A 14348-nucleotide genomic window follows, 5' to 3' on the forward strand; every position below is an offset into this window, starting at 1 on the left:
TATAGCAACTTAATTCACAATAACTAAGCTATGGAACCAACCTAGGTGCCCTTCAACAGATGAATGGATAAAGAAAATATGTTATATATACACAATGGAATATTACTGAGCCATAAAGAATGAAATCATGGCATTTACTGGAAAATGGATAGAACTGAGATTATCATGCTAAGTGAAATAAGCCAAACCCAAAAAACTAAAGGCTGAAATGTTCTCTCTGATATGTGGATGCTAACACACAATAAGGGGTTGGGGAGAGAAGAATAGAAGTTCATTAGATGAAGGGAAGGGAGGGGACATGGAAATAGGAAAAACAGCAGAATTAATTGGACATAATTTTCCCATGTTCATATATGAACACACGACCAGTGTAACTCCACATCATGTATAACCACAAGAATGGGAACTTATACTCTACATACCTTTATTTTATTTATTTTTATGTGGTGCTGAGGATCAAACCCAGGGCCTCGAACGTGCTAGGCAAGTGCTCTACCACTGAGCCACGACCCCAGCCCCTTGGGTTGATTTTTTGCTGGTTTGGTAGATGGGAAATATATCAAAGCTTGGTTTCAATTTGCTTTTTTAAAAAAATTTTCCTTTCTTTTTAAAAATTTTTTATTATTTATATATTTATTTATTCATTTTACAGTAGAATGCATTTTGACATATAGTACACAAATGGAACACAACTTCTCATCGCTCTGACTGTTCATGGTTTAGAGTCACCTTAGTAGTGTAACCATACATGTATATAGGATAATAATGTCTGCCTCTTTCTACTGTCCTTCTCACCCCCTCAACTCCACCCCTCCCCTCTACACAAACCAAGTATCCTTCATTTTCCCCTATCTCCTTGTCCCACTATGGCTCAGCATCCATTTATCAGAGAAAACATTTAGCTTTTGTTTTTTGGGGATTGACTTATTTCACTTAGCATGATATTCTCTATTTCCATTCATTTACCTGAAAATGCCATAATTCCATTCTTTTTTAAGGCTGAGTAATAGTTCATTCTGTATATGTACCGCATTTTCTTTATCCATTCATCTATTGAAGGGCATCTAGGTTGGTTCTATAGTTTAGCTATTGTGAATTGAGCTGTTATAAACATTGATGTGGCTCTTACTGTAGTATGCTGATTTTAAATCCTTTGGGTATAAACAGAGGAGTGGGATTGTTGAGTCAAATAGTGGATCCATTCCAAGTTTTCTGAGGAATCTCCACACTGTTTTCCATACTAGTCGCACTAATTTGCATTCCCACCACCAATATATGCATGTACCTTTCCCCCCCACATCCTTGCCAACAGTTATTATTGCTTGTTTTCTTGATAATTGCCATTCTGACTAGAGTGAGATGAAATCTTAGAGTAGTTTTGATTTGCATTTCTCTAATTGCTAGAGATGAACATTTTTTCATGTTTGTTGAACAATTGTATTTCTTCTTCTGTAAAATTTCTGTTCAGTTCCTTAGTCCATTTATTGATTGGGATTGTTTGTTTGTTTGTTTTTTGATGTTAAGTTTTTTGAGTTCTTTATATATCTTGGAGATTAATGCTCTGTTTGAGGTGTGTGTGGTAAAGATTTTTCTCCCATTCTGTAGGCTGTTTCCTTTGCTAAGAAGAAGCTGTTTAGTTGAATCCATCCCATTTATTGATCCTGATTTACTTTTTGTGCTTTAGGAGTCTTGTTAAGGAAGTCAAGTCCTAAGCCAACATCATGAAGATTTGGGCCTACTTTTTCTTCTATTAGGCTCAGGGTCTCTGTTCTACTGTGTATTTGATCCACTTTGAGTTGATTTTTGTACAGGGTGAGAGAGGGAGCGGTTCAATTTCATTCTGCTGCGTATGGATTTCCAGTTTTCCCAGCACCATTTGTTGAATATACTATCTTTTCTCCAATGTGTGTTTTTGGCATCTTTGTCTACTATGAGATAACCATATTTATGTGGATTTGTCTCTGTGCCTTCTATTTTGTACCATTCATTAGTCTACATGTCTATTTTGGCACCAATACCATGCTGTTTTTGTTACTATTGCTCTGTAATATAGTTTAAGGTCTGGTATCGTGATGCCTTCTGCTTCACTTTTCTAACTAAGGACTGTGTTGGCTATTCTGGGTATCTTATTTTTTTCAAATGAATTTCATGATTGTTTTTTCTAGTTTTGTGAAGAATGTCATTGGGATTTTTATAGGAATTGCATTAAATCTGCATAACAGTTCTGGTAGTATGGCCATTTTGACTATATTAATTGTGCCTATCCAAGAGTATAGAAGATCTTTCCATCTTCTGAAGTCTTCTTCAATTTCTTTCTTAGTGTTCTGTAGTTTTCATTGTAGAGGTCTTTCATCTCTTTTTTTAATATTTGTTTTTTTTTGGGGGATGTAGATATACATAATACCTTTATTTTACTTATTTATTTTTATGTGGTGCTAAGGACCAAACCCAGGGCTCTGCACATGCTAGGTGAGTGCTCTACCACTGAACCCCAGCCCCAGCCCTCTTTCACCTATTTTATTAGGTTAATTCCTAAGGTTTTTTTTTTTTTTAGGCAATTGTGAATGGGGTAGTTTTTAGAATTTATCTTGCAGTGGATTCATTGCATATGTATAGAAATGCATTTAACTTATGGGTATTGATTTTATATCCTACTTTGCTGAATTCATTTAATGGTTCTATAAGTTTTCTGATGGAATTTTTTGGATCTTCTAAATATAGAATCATGTCATCAGCAAATAGTGGTAGTTTTGAGTTCTTTTCCTTTTAAAAAATTAAAGAGTATCCCTTTAATTTCTTCCGTCTGATTGCTCTAGCTAGAGTTTCAAGGACTATGTAAAATAGAAATGGTGAAAGAGGACATCCCTGTCTTGTTCCAGTTTTTAGAGGGAATGCTTTCAATTTTTCTCCATTTAGAATGATGTTGGCCTTGGGTTTAGTATAGACAGCTCTCACAATGTTGAGGTATATTCCTATTATTTCTAGTTTTTTTAGTGTTTTGAACATGAAGAGGTGTTGTATTTTGTCCAGTGCTTTCTCAGCATCTATTGAGATAATCATATGATCCTTGTCTTTAAAGTCTATTGATGTGATTAATTATAAACATAAGTTTATTGATTTCCATATGTTGAACCAACCTTGCATCCCCATCAATTTGCTTTTCCCTTATTACTCTGGGCATCTTTTCTGAGAAATATATTTTGTGCATTTTTCTACAGACTTGGAATTTTCCTTCCTAGTCTGATACTATAGACACACACACACCCATTTATGATATAAGTTATAAATAGTTTTTCCAAATTGTCATTTCTTTATTTTCCTCATTTTTTTTGCCATGAAGTTTATAATTTATTTATTTTTGGGGGCACTGGGGATTGAACCCAGGGGAACTCTACCCCTGAACTAGATCCCCTGATCTTCTCATTTTTATTTTTGAGATACGGTCTCGCCAAGTTATGCAGGCTGGTCTTAAACTTGCAATCCTCCTGTCTCAGCCTCTGAAGTCTCTGGACTACAGGTGTGCACCACTGTGTCTAGCGCAAGTTTATTTTTATGTAATCAATTCTGTTAATATTTTCCTTGATTGTGTCTAGATTTTGTCATATTTAGGAAATTTTGATCAACTTCTAGTTCATAAAGGAATTCACTGTCTTGAAGCTCATATTTCTATCTGAGGGAGAAAAAGGATAAAGTAAAATACATTGTATGTTAGAAGACGTACTAAGGAAAAAAATTAAGTAGGATGGGTGGATAAAGACCCTGGTGTTTAGAGTTCATGAGGGAGGTGGGGGTTGGTTCCTGTGATAGGAGGGCGTGCCAAGACCCAGCTGTGGCAGGGGCATGTTAAGGATTGTGAAGAGGAAAGCGACATGTCATGACCAGGAAACAGTAGCCATGGAAAGGAGGAAAATTGGGAATGGGGTTGCTCTGGAGAGGAGTTGTGAGGAGGAAGGTGAGTAGCAAGTTTCAAGATCATAAAGGTGTCAAGTCTCCCTAATTTGTAAATTAGTGCACTACCAATGAAACTACCAGCTGTTTTTGTTTTTCTTCTGGCACTCGACATGTTAAGTATAAAGTTTGTTTTATTTGGAAGAAAAAATTAGCAAGAAGAGACAGGGAAACCTTGAAAAATAAAAGCCCAAGAGGACAATCTCTTGTTTCAGAGACTAAAATGTATTACAAAAACTTTATAATGAAAATCCCGTGGCAGTGGCACAATAGGGTTAGATACACACAGGTCTGGAAAGAACCCAGACACAATTTGATTAAGTGTGGAAATTTAGTGTATGGAAAGGTGATGTTTCAAGTCAGTGGCAGGAGTTTTACTTTATCAATGGAAGAATAATCCACACAGCAAAATTCCCGGGCTTTAAGAGAGCACAAATCCTGCTACCTAGGAAGTTTCCTCATCTCCACATTTGGTCGCTGCCACCTGCCCCTTTTTCAGAGGCAACTGCTTCTCTGACTGGGAATTTTTAGCAAGTGCTAAAAATATGGGATATATGCAAAATAAGACCATATTGAAGCTGTTTGCCAGGATAAATTCCAAATGGCTCAGATTTAAATGTGAAAGAAAAAAAAAAAGAAATTTTAAAAACTTAGACTATCTTATCTCCTGACCCCATCCCCACTCCCATGGCACTGGGTTCCTCAGTGGCCCTCACACCAGCACATTCTAGTGGACACTGCAGCCTCCACCTGCAAACCCTTCCTGAGGCTCAAGTGACTCCGCATACCACAGTGCAGTTCCCTAGCACCTAGAGAAGGTGCTCAGTTATATTTTCTTGAGAGGGAAAGTGATGGACGGACTTTAAAGGGTACCTGGAGTATGGTCCATAGTATGCTATTCTCTTAGCTTTGGTTGAATGAAAGGACAAGGACAAGGGAATTGAGAGGAGCATTGGAGCAGCCTGAGGGGAACTACGGGATAGAGACAAGGGGCTACAAATTCTGGCCATGCTTTCTTTTCAATGTTTTATTGGGGGATGTGAGGTGTTGGGGTGAACAAATGTGAAATTCTTGATTCTGGTTTGAAGCCCCTCTTTTTTTTTTTAATACCTTTATTTTCCGGCCCCGCTGGTGCTAGGCGAGCGCTCTACCGCTGAGCCACAATCCCAGCCCCTTGAGGCCCCTCTTCATCTGCACAGCTGTTGCAAAGCTCCCTGGGCCTGGACCCAGCGCAGCCGCCACTGGGACAGGGACAGGCCCTGGCAGAGCTCCCCGGAGAGGGAGGCTTGGCCTGGCTGCTCCCACCTGGGAAACGGCATAGTGTCAGAGGGAAGGCCAGCCTTCTGACCCGCTCTGGCCTTCCACCATAATGACCTGCGTCTTCACTTTCCACCAGGCTTAGTTCCCTCCCTCTCTGTGCCCGCCTCTCACCAGTCTGCCAGGACTCCCTGCAGTTTAGGGACTCTCTCCAGTGCCTGTTTCAGCAAGTTCTCCAGCCTGTTCAGAGCCTGCCCCAGGTTCTCCTTCTGTTCCTTTTCCTGGGATGCCTGGATCTGCAGCAGCTCTGGAGGTTAGAAACCAGGGAGGCAGCTTTGAGGCCTCTGGCTTGCCGGAGCCTTGCAGCCAATAGGTCACCAAGTCTGCAGTCACCCAGTCTTGACCCCAGCATCTCTCCCAAACCTGTCCCTCTTCCTAGGTCCTCATGTCAGGGCAAAACCCCCCATCTCCACCAGGTCTCGTCCTGGATGCCTTCTTCCCTACCTTCATCAGGTCATGGCCACCCATTCAGCTTCCAAAGTTCATGTTTTTTGTCTCTCATTCTGTTTTTTGTTTGTTGTTTTTGCAGTACTGGGCATGGAACCCAGGACCTCGTGCATGCTAGGCAAATGCTCTGCCACTGAACTACAACCTCAGCCCATGTTTACTGAGTTTATTTCTCCTGTCTTCTTACTCCACTCTCAGCCTCCCTCATATTCCAGGCCTCAGTCTCTTACTCTGGTCACATTTCAGAGCAGCAACCTGGCACCCATGACCGGGCAGTCATAGTGATCTTTCTGAAGCCTGAACCTGATCCTCTCTTTCTCCTGCTTAGAACGTTTCCCTAGGCCCCCCAAAACAGAGTCCAAGTCTTCAGCCTGGTATTTGAGTCTATATTATGTGGCCCCTGCTCACTATCCTTGGAAAAAAATCTGACCCAATCCCAAGGCCTGTGTGAGATACCATTTTCCCTTAGGCAGCCCTTTTTCTTTAGCATCCCTCATTGCAAGGCTTTCTCCTCAGCCTTCTCCAGTCTTAACTCTTGTGGTATTTCTCCCTAGGACTATGACTGGGCCTAGCCCCTCTTCATGTGCCCAGCTCAGAGCAGTTATAGATTATTAGCATGAGCAGATCTCTTGAGCCTGAATCCTGACTCCATCCTGCCTTACCTATGACCTTGATCATGACTCTTGTCCTTACTTTAGCTATATCTGTTGGTAAGTGGACTTAACTGAGTCATAGGTTTGTGGGGCAGGAAGCAGATTGGAGAGAGCTCTGGCAATTGGACCCACAGGGCTTGTTGACAGGTTTGAGGGCAGGTTGGGATCTGGGAGGAATTAAGGACAACTGCTCTGTTTTTAGCTCAAGCACCTGATGAGGAGGGTGGAATAATATACTGACAGGAGGAAACCAGGAAGAAAAGAAATAGAATTGCTCTTTGGAGTAGAGGGAAGTTATAGATATAAGGTTCAAGATGACCATGAAGTTGGGCATAGTGGCACATGTCTGCAATCCCAGTGGCTTGGGTGGCTGAGGCAGGAGGATCACAAATTCAAAGCCAGCCTCAGCAACTTAGTGAGGCCCTAAGCAACTTAGTAAGACCTTGTCTCTAAATAAAATATAAAAAGTGGTGGGGATGTGGCTCAGTGGTGAAGCACCCCTGGGTTAAATCCCTGGTACCAAAACAAATAAACAAACAACAACAAAAAACCCCACAAAAAACAAAACCCCAAAACAACAACAAAAACAATGCTCATGAAGTAGGGACATGCTCTGATGTGTCTTGAACTGTTCTTATTTTTCCTATACACTGTTCCTTTTCCTTGGGGTGAGATGGAAGGCAGGGAGACCCAAACTCAAGGGTCTGAAAATGGTTTCTTCCTACTTGCCTGATGGTGTCCCTAATTCATCTCTCATCAATTCACCTCTTCCACTTATTTATATTTTGATTCCTTGCTCTGTGCTTCTACCATGGGTTTCTTGGGACTGGCCAGCTGTCTCCTTACTCCCCATCAAACTATTTGGGCTGGCATCAGGATATCTGTGAGTTTCTGTTTTCTTATCTGCAAACTGCGGGTCTTAATAATCCCTTCCCTCACAGTGAGGAGTCAAAGAGACGATGTATATACACACCCTACAGACACCAAGTGCTTGCTGCCTGCCAGGTACAGTTCAATGCCGTATTTGGGTCACCTGACTGAATCTTCCCAGCAACTCTCTATGACACTGTTACTTTGCTTACTCCACTGAGGAGGAAACTAAGGCATGGGGAGATCATTCGACAAGGGAAAGGGTTGACAAGAGAATCTTGGTACTTTAACTCCATAGCCTAGTTTTTAACCACTCTATTTGGGGGTGATGAGTGAGTACTCGGCAAATGGATGGCAGTGTGGTCTAGTGGTCAGGAGCACAGGCTTACGTCAGACTACCTGGGTTCAAATCCCAGCTCTACCATGTAGGCAAACTACTAAGCTCTCTGTACCTCAGTTTCCTTCTCTGTAAAATGGGGAGAACAGCGCATTTACTACACGGGCTTGCCATGCAGCAAACAACTGGATGTGCTTCAGCACACAGGAAGCACTGACTAAGCAGTGGGTGTTGTCTGTTATTACTTGGGAGGCTGACGTGCTAAGAATGCTCGGGGAGGCTGGATGTGGGAAGCAGTGGAGGCCTACCCTGGGGGGATGGTCCCGATGGCAGATGGGTCTTCATGTGGAGCAGATCCCCACAACGGAGACTCTGCTGGTCCTGGAAGAATAGAAGGTCCTGACGAAGAGAGGCAGCCTTTGGGAGGAGCAGCTCTGGTGCCTGGAAGGAGGGGGAGAACAGTCACCTTGGGGTGAAGATTGGAGAGGGCAGGGGGCAGATAAGTCATAGAGGACAGGCACTTACCTTCCCTGTGGGCAGCCCCAGTATGTGGCTCAGCGCTATGAGGCTAGAGCCCTTTGGGCACATGGGGTGCAGCTGGTGGATGGATGGTAGGATCGTGGGCAGGGGCTTCAACCTGGGGTGGGGGAAATTCCAGATTGGATAGAACACTGAAAGGCAGGTTTGAGTTCTAGAAGTCTGGGGGCCTAAGAACTTGAAGGCAGACTAGATTGGGGCTGGTGACCTAAGAGTGAGGTCTGAGCAGCCTGCAAACATTGAAGCTACATTTTTTTCAGGAGGTGAAGGGAGTGACAGTCACCCATGGCAGGGGAGACAGGGATGGCCTCAGTCTTACCCTTCAGGGCTGTGCCGCAGCAGGGTGCCCAGCAGAATGTGGGGCAGATGTCGGGCTTCCTCCTCCAGACAGCGAAGCAGCTCCTGGCTCTGAGGTACCACGGCCTCAGAGGTGGGGACAATCTTTCGCTGAACCAAAGCCAGTACCTGTTGGGAGGGAGAAAGTGGATGGGCAGCTTGCTTCCACCCAGCCTCACCCCTAGCAGATTTAGTCCCCCATTCTACACCTTCCCCCACACCCATCTCACCTCTCCAGGACTGCTGCATAGGCGTGTCTTGCTGGCTGAGTTGCCCTTGATGAGCAGGCGGATCTGTTCCTGGGTTTCCTCCTGGGGAACCAAGATGCCCTTCAGAATAGCTGTGTATCCTTCCCTCCTCAGACCCTATGCAAAGGGTCCTGCTTCCTCTTGGGAGTTTCACCCTGAGCTTCCTCCCCACTGGCAGGCCCAGTTCCTGTTCACAGGCTCTAAGCCTCCAATCTGGCCCTCCACCAGCTCCAGGCCCTGCCTCTCACCACCAGCTGGCGCCAGTGCAGGATCTGCTGCTGCTTGGCCTGCAGCTCCCTCAGCAGAAGCTGCCTCTGCCCAGCTGCATCCTCCAGTTCCTTAATCTGGGCCCTCAGGGCCTTGAGCTCTGCCCACAGTCCACAGCATCTAAGTCCCAGTATTAGCACTTTCCTGGGGGACAAGCAGAGAAAGCAAAAGAGAGAAAGGGGACTGAGACCCACACTGGGAGGAAGAGATCCGCAGGGATGCACAAGGAACCACAAACACTGGGAGACAAAGTGTGAGGAAAGGGAGGCAGGGGCAGCCACAGAGGTAGGACATATCCCAGGTCTACGGATGCCAGGGAGAGAGATGGTCTAGAGGCCTCTGCTGGAGGAACCCCCTTACCTCTCACTGGATCCCAGGGTACGTCTCTCTATCTCCTCGACCAGGCCCTGGAGGTGGCCAGTCAGGATTTGACGCTCCTTCAGGAGAGCACCCCGCTGGGTAACAAGTGCACCCACAGTCTGCCAGCCCTCCTGGGGTGGGTACAAAGTTTGTGTGGGCATGATCCATGGGGATGAGGGGACTAAATAGGTCTTGGGAAGGTACCTAGGGTTACCTGGATTAGATGCCCCATGGATGGCAAGGCCTGGCTGGAATCTGACTGGTCCGGTGCCTGGGGACTGGGGTGGGAGCAAAGCTGCTGAGGGAACAGCCCTGTATCCTTGCCTTGGTACTTGGAGGGAGCCAGTGACACCCACCTGCCACAATGGCACTGGGCTGCAGTTCTACCCCATGCCTGTTCCTGACCCTGTCCCAACTCACCCACCCACAGTCCTGCCCTGAATGTAGGAACATTGTACTCCTTACCTGGACAGCTCCATATCTCTGAGCCCATCCCCTCTGCACAAGGATCGAATCTCTGCTTCTCGCTCTGCGGCCAGGTACTCCAGGGCAGCCAGGACATGGCCTGGAGGGTGGTTTGTCAGTAGGGTCTGGTGGATAAAGGTGAAGTCAGGGCGGGGGCAAGCTTGCATGATGGGACCCCATGGGAATGAGGTAGGGATGAAGACTTATGAGCAGGCACCCGATATTTTCACAGGTCTGGAGGGTGTGGCCTTTCCTGATGGCCCTGCCATCTCACCTCCACTGAGCCAAGCCACTGCTGGTATGAAGTTCCAAAGTGGTCATCCTGAGGGCTTCTGTTGGGGTGGGTTAAAGGGATAGAGAATGTTATAAGACAAATCAAATACCTCTGTGATTATTACCACCCCACACTAAAGTAGGGACTGTCCCCATTTTACATATGAGAAAACTGAGCCCATGTAGGCATGCTAGACTGGAGATCCTTAATTCTACAGTTTACAACCCTTGGGGCTTTTACATGCATGCTAAACCTGGGATGCCTTTGTGACCCCAGCTAAGCCTCCGTGTCAGAGAACCCCTCACCTCCCTGCTTCCTTAGCTGGGAAAGGGTCTCTTCTGGTTACTTTGAGCCTCCCAGGCTTCCCCAACCCCATAGCTGTGACTATCACTTTCTGCTTCTTTTTCTAAAAATTTTTAAAGTTGTAGATGGACACAATACTTTTCTTTATTTTTATGTGGATCAAACCTAGTACCTCACACATACTAAGCAAGCACTCTAATACTGAGCTGCAAGTGTGACCATTGCTTTCTATAAGGGGTCATGGCTTGGGAACCGTGTCATGGTAGGGCCTGGACTTGATACAGCACAGAATCCCAGCAACCAAAGAATTAATACACAAGTGACTTTCTGCCTTTAAAGTAAAAGTTCTTTGGAGGGTTCCTGGGTCCTGGGAACACTTACAGGATGCTGCCACCCCTGGCTTGGAGAAGATTCTGCAGGAACTGGGCCCGGAGGATGCAGGCTGTTCGGACATCACGCTTTGGAGAAGAGGACAGAACATGATAGGGACCCAGATGCCAGACTGACCCCAGTCTTCTCACACCTTCTTCTATGGCCTAGGGTCTTACCAAGACAAGAGGCTCCAGGGCCACAGATGCTGATGTCAGGGGTCCAAAGGTCACATCCACTGTGGCCTTCCTGGAGGAAGAGTGCAGTTGGGGCAGGTTGTACCTGGGAGAACAGGTGTCTGTGCCCCACCCTTCCTACTGCCAGCCTGGCTAGTCACAGGTTTTGCTGAGCCTGGGTCTTAGGGGCCACCTCCAAGATTAAGCCACGGTTATGTCCTGGCAGGACTACTGCATGAGCCCCCTTCACTGGTCTTTTTGCTTCTCACCCCTGTAGTCTGTTCTCTACCCAGTGGTCAGAAATCATGTTTCATACAATCTGGGGAAGATGAAGTCACTGCTCAAAACCCTCCACGACAGTGGGGCCTTTCCCTGACATGTTCAGAACGACAACGTGAATAACAGGCAGTCTTTCTAGCACTATACATAGCTTACCACATATAACTATCATATCTTCCATAAAAGGGTGATATAAATATTATCATATTCCAACAAATCTTAGAAATTGAGGTACAAAAAAGTTAAGTCCCTTGCCCAAGCTCACACAGTTATAAATGGCCAAGGTGGGGCATGAATTCCATCTACCAGTAAAACTCCTATGCCTCTAGGGCCCTCTGACTGCTTCTCCTATCTCACCTCTTCATCTAGTCCCTCCTGTCTTCAAATACTGAGCTGTATTTGCCTCTTGGCAGCTCTTCCTGAAGGCCAAGATTGGAGCCTGGCTGTTCCCTCTCCATGAATATTTGTGCCCCAACCCAGGTTACCTCCTCAGAGAGGCCTGTCCTGAGCATCCTAGCTCAGGTAGCAAACACCTTTCCCTCGGTCACAGTCTTTTCTTCATTGAACTTATTTCTCCCCAAAATGACAGGATCTGTTTCCTAGTTTGCAGTCAGCCTTCTCTGCATCAGAGCATAAGGTCCAGGAGCATAAACAGGGGCCTGTCCTATGTCTATTGTTGTTACCCAAGAGATGGTGCAAAACTAACTGGGCTTATGGGCCTTAGATCCTAGGGTTGGTTGTGCAGAATTCTGGAAACCAGTAAGGATCAGGTAAGAACATTGGGATCTCAGAGGTAAATGTGTGACCACCTGGTGAAAGCTGGTCTCTTGGGCAGACGAGGCCCACCTCTCTATGTCCTGTAGGCGCCTGAGCTGATTCTGCAGCTGCTGTGTGGGGACTCGCAGTCCGTGCTGCTGTCTTCGCAGGTTTCCAGTTTGGGCCCGGAGGAGGAGAGCTCGATACTGGGTGTCCCGTGTGCTCTGCAGCATCTGCTCCACAGCCAGGTCTGTGGGAGACACAGGGGTCAGCACTTTTCCCACCCAGCATTACAATGCCCACCTTCCTGGCTCCATGGGTCACCCTGAGCCTCAGCCTCTCGCTCCATCAGCTCCAGGTTCTGGTCTAACTCTTGGATCTCTGTGCGCAGGCGTGCCACTGCAGCTTCCAGCTCCAACTTCCGGCTGACCTGGTGAGATCAGGTATAGAGTCAGATGCTCGTCTGAGTGTGGCTTAGCCTGGCCTCTCTACCTTTTGGGAGGCACCACATTCTTATCTACCAGGGGAGTGGTTAAGGGGTTTTTCTATGCAGATTCCTTGTCTGATATGAAGCACTGGTGTACCCTCTGGCTCCTCTTTTCCTCATGGATTGTTTCACTTATCCTCCCTGCAGGTTTTATTTTATTTTACTTTTTGTTTGTGCTACATTTCTGTCTCAGTGGTGATCTCCTCCCTGAGTCCCACACCGAGGAGTCCTGAGGTCTTCTGAAAGTATCCCCCTGGGTGTCATCTGGGTTCCTTGCACTAACTGGATCACAAACTGGCCTTTGCATCTCTTCCAAATCTGGCCCATGCTACTTCTCCCCTTATCAGTTTGATGCGGAAAACCTTCAACTGTGCCTTTGCACCAGTTCATTTCTGGCTTCCCCTGGACTGTAAGCCTAGGAATGCAGATATTAGGGCTGTTTTGTGACCCAGTGACCCCAACATATCCAGCACCAAGCAGGGCCTAGAGCAGAAGATGTACAAGTTCTTTCTTGGGTGAAAGGGAATCTTACAGCATAGGCTTCTCACCTCTGGACTGTCCTGGTGGCCATACCTGAAGAAACCATACCAGAATTAGGATATGTGTGGGGCTTGCAGAGGGAAGGACAGGAAGTGTGAGGCTGTGGGTGGGGACAAGGCCAGATGGGATTGGAGAAGATAGGATGGGACAGCATTGAGAATCACTTACCACAGTAAGTTTCCCCGGATCTTCTTGACAGTGCTATAGTGGAGAAGTGGAGGAAGAGGAGTTACTGTGAGACTTGTCTGTGCCCTCTTCCTGGCACCCTCCCCTGATCCCACTGGCTCACCTCTGACTATGCACATGCTGCAAGATGTAGGCCCAGATGTCAGCCCCCTGGCCCAGACACAGCCTGTGGGGACAGGGTGTAAGTTATGTCTGGGGCACAACCCAGGTGAAGGATGCTTATAGCTAGGGTGATGGTGAAAGGGAAAGTCTTTGCTAAGGAGTTCTTACTTCTGGGGGAAGGAAGGCCCTTCTTAGTCACAGAAAGGGTGATTTATCACTAAGTATGGGGGCATCCTCATTCCAGTAACTTCCAGAGGAGGATAAATTTGGTCGGCCCTGAAGAGCTCTCATGACTAGACAGGGTCCTCACTCCTACAGATTCAGTCCATTGTGGTGGTTATTGCTAAGGGGTGGGGTGGGAATGTGGGATCACGATCAGGGCCTGTCCCTCATATACAAGATGCTCTACTAGAACTTAACACTGCCACGATAGGAAGGAGCTGGCGGACTCAGCTGTTGGGTCCTCCCCGGTGGCGACTCTCTGAAGAACCGGAAGACCCAACGGCCCGCCCGACTCACCTGCGCAGGGTGGACTCCGGGGCCCGGGACGCCGCGGGCACCCGCATCTCTTCGGCCGCCCAGCAACCGAGTTCCCGCGCTTGCGGAACTAGCTCCATGACAGCGCCCAGCCGCGACCGCCGCCTCCGGCCCATTCTTTCAAGAGTGGCGCCCTCCTCTGACGTCACGAGTGCGCCGGCAGCTAGGCCCCCGGGGCCGGAAAGCCCGAGCCGCCGGCTGGAGAGCGGTCCCGCTGGTCCCGCAGCGCCCAGTGCTCCCGCGTGGGCCCCACTGAGGGAGGCACTGGCGCCCATTCATCATAAATAGGGATTTGCTGCCAGGTTGTTATGGTATAGATAGATGTGACGTGTCCCCCGAAACTCATGTGAAAGACGCTGAGGTGAAATGCTCGAGTTATGAGAGCCTTAGCCAACAGTGCGCTGATTAACTGGCTGGTAACTGCAGGCAGGAAGGGTGTGTCTCCAGGAGATAGGTCTCTGGGGTCCCTGGTGAACAGAGCCCTCTCTCTGCTTCCTCTTGCCACACTCTTTCCTGTCACCATGGGCCCAGAGCAATAGATTTGGCCATTTTCA

General features: G+C 47.0%; 1 protein-coding gene across 1 annotated transcript; it reads right to left on the bottom strand.

Annotated features, from left to right (window-relative positions):
- Positions 1-4948: 4948 nt before the first annotated feature.
- On the bottom strand, positions 4949-13931 carry Haus5 (HAUS augmin like complex subunit 5). The gene is made up of 19 exons (XM_046448003.2): positions 13777-13931; positions 13259-13321; positions 13138-13170; positions 12978-13002; positions 12267-12372; positions 12033-12192; positions 10911-10980; positions 10744-10820; positions 10060-10117; positions 9786-9910; positions 9535-9598; positions 9321-9451; positions 8942-9104; positions 8676-8756; positions 8429-8574; positions 8098-8209; positions 7881-8013; positions 5380-5512; positions 4949-5253 (listed from the first exon to the last, which is right to left on the bottom strand). Exons 1-19 carry the CDS (start codon positions 13908-13910, stop codon positions 5136-5138), a joined length of 1932 nt encoding a protein of 643 aa, XP_046303959.1. The 5' UTR covers positions 13911-13931; the 3' UTR covers positions 4949-5135.
- Between the last annotated feature and the right edge of the window lie 417 nt (positions 13932-14348).

Source organism: Marmota monax, unplaced genomic scaffold (genome assembly GCF_021218885.2).
Source record: "Marmota monax isolate L192 unplaced genomic scaffold, Marmota_monax_Labrador192_F-V1.1 WCK01_AAM20220418_F8-fsc00101, whole genome shotgun sequence".
Classification (NCBI taxonomy): domain Eukaryota; kingdom Metazoa; phylum Chordata; class Mammalia; order Rodentia; family Sciuridae; genus Marmota; species Marmota monax.

Bases quoted from the DNA above. Each gene is read 5' to 3' on its own strand.
- Haus5 (XM_046448003.2), bottom strand. From the start codon at position 13,910: ATGGGCCGGAGGCGGCGGTCGCGGCTGGGCGCTGTCATGGAGCTAGTT. The intron at 13,003-13,137 runs GTAAGTGATTCT...TGGTTTCTTCAG, and splicing joins ATCCGGGGAAACTTACTGTG to GTATGGCCACCAGGACAGTC. The intron at 8,014-8,097 runs GTAAGTGCCTGT...CCCTCCTTCCAG, and splicing joins TGGGGCTGCCCACAGGGAAG to GCACCAGAGCTGCTCCTCCC.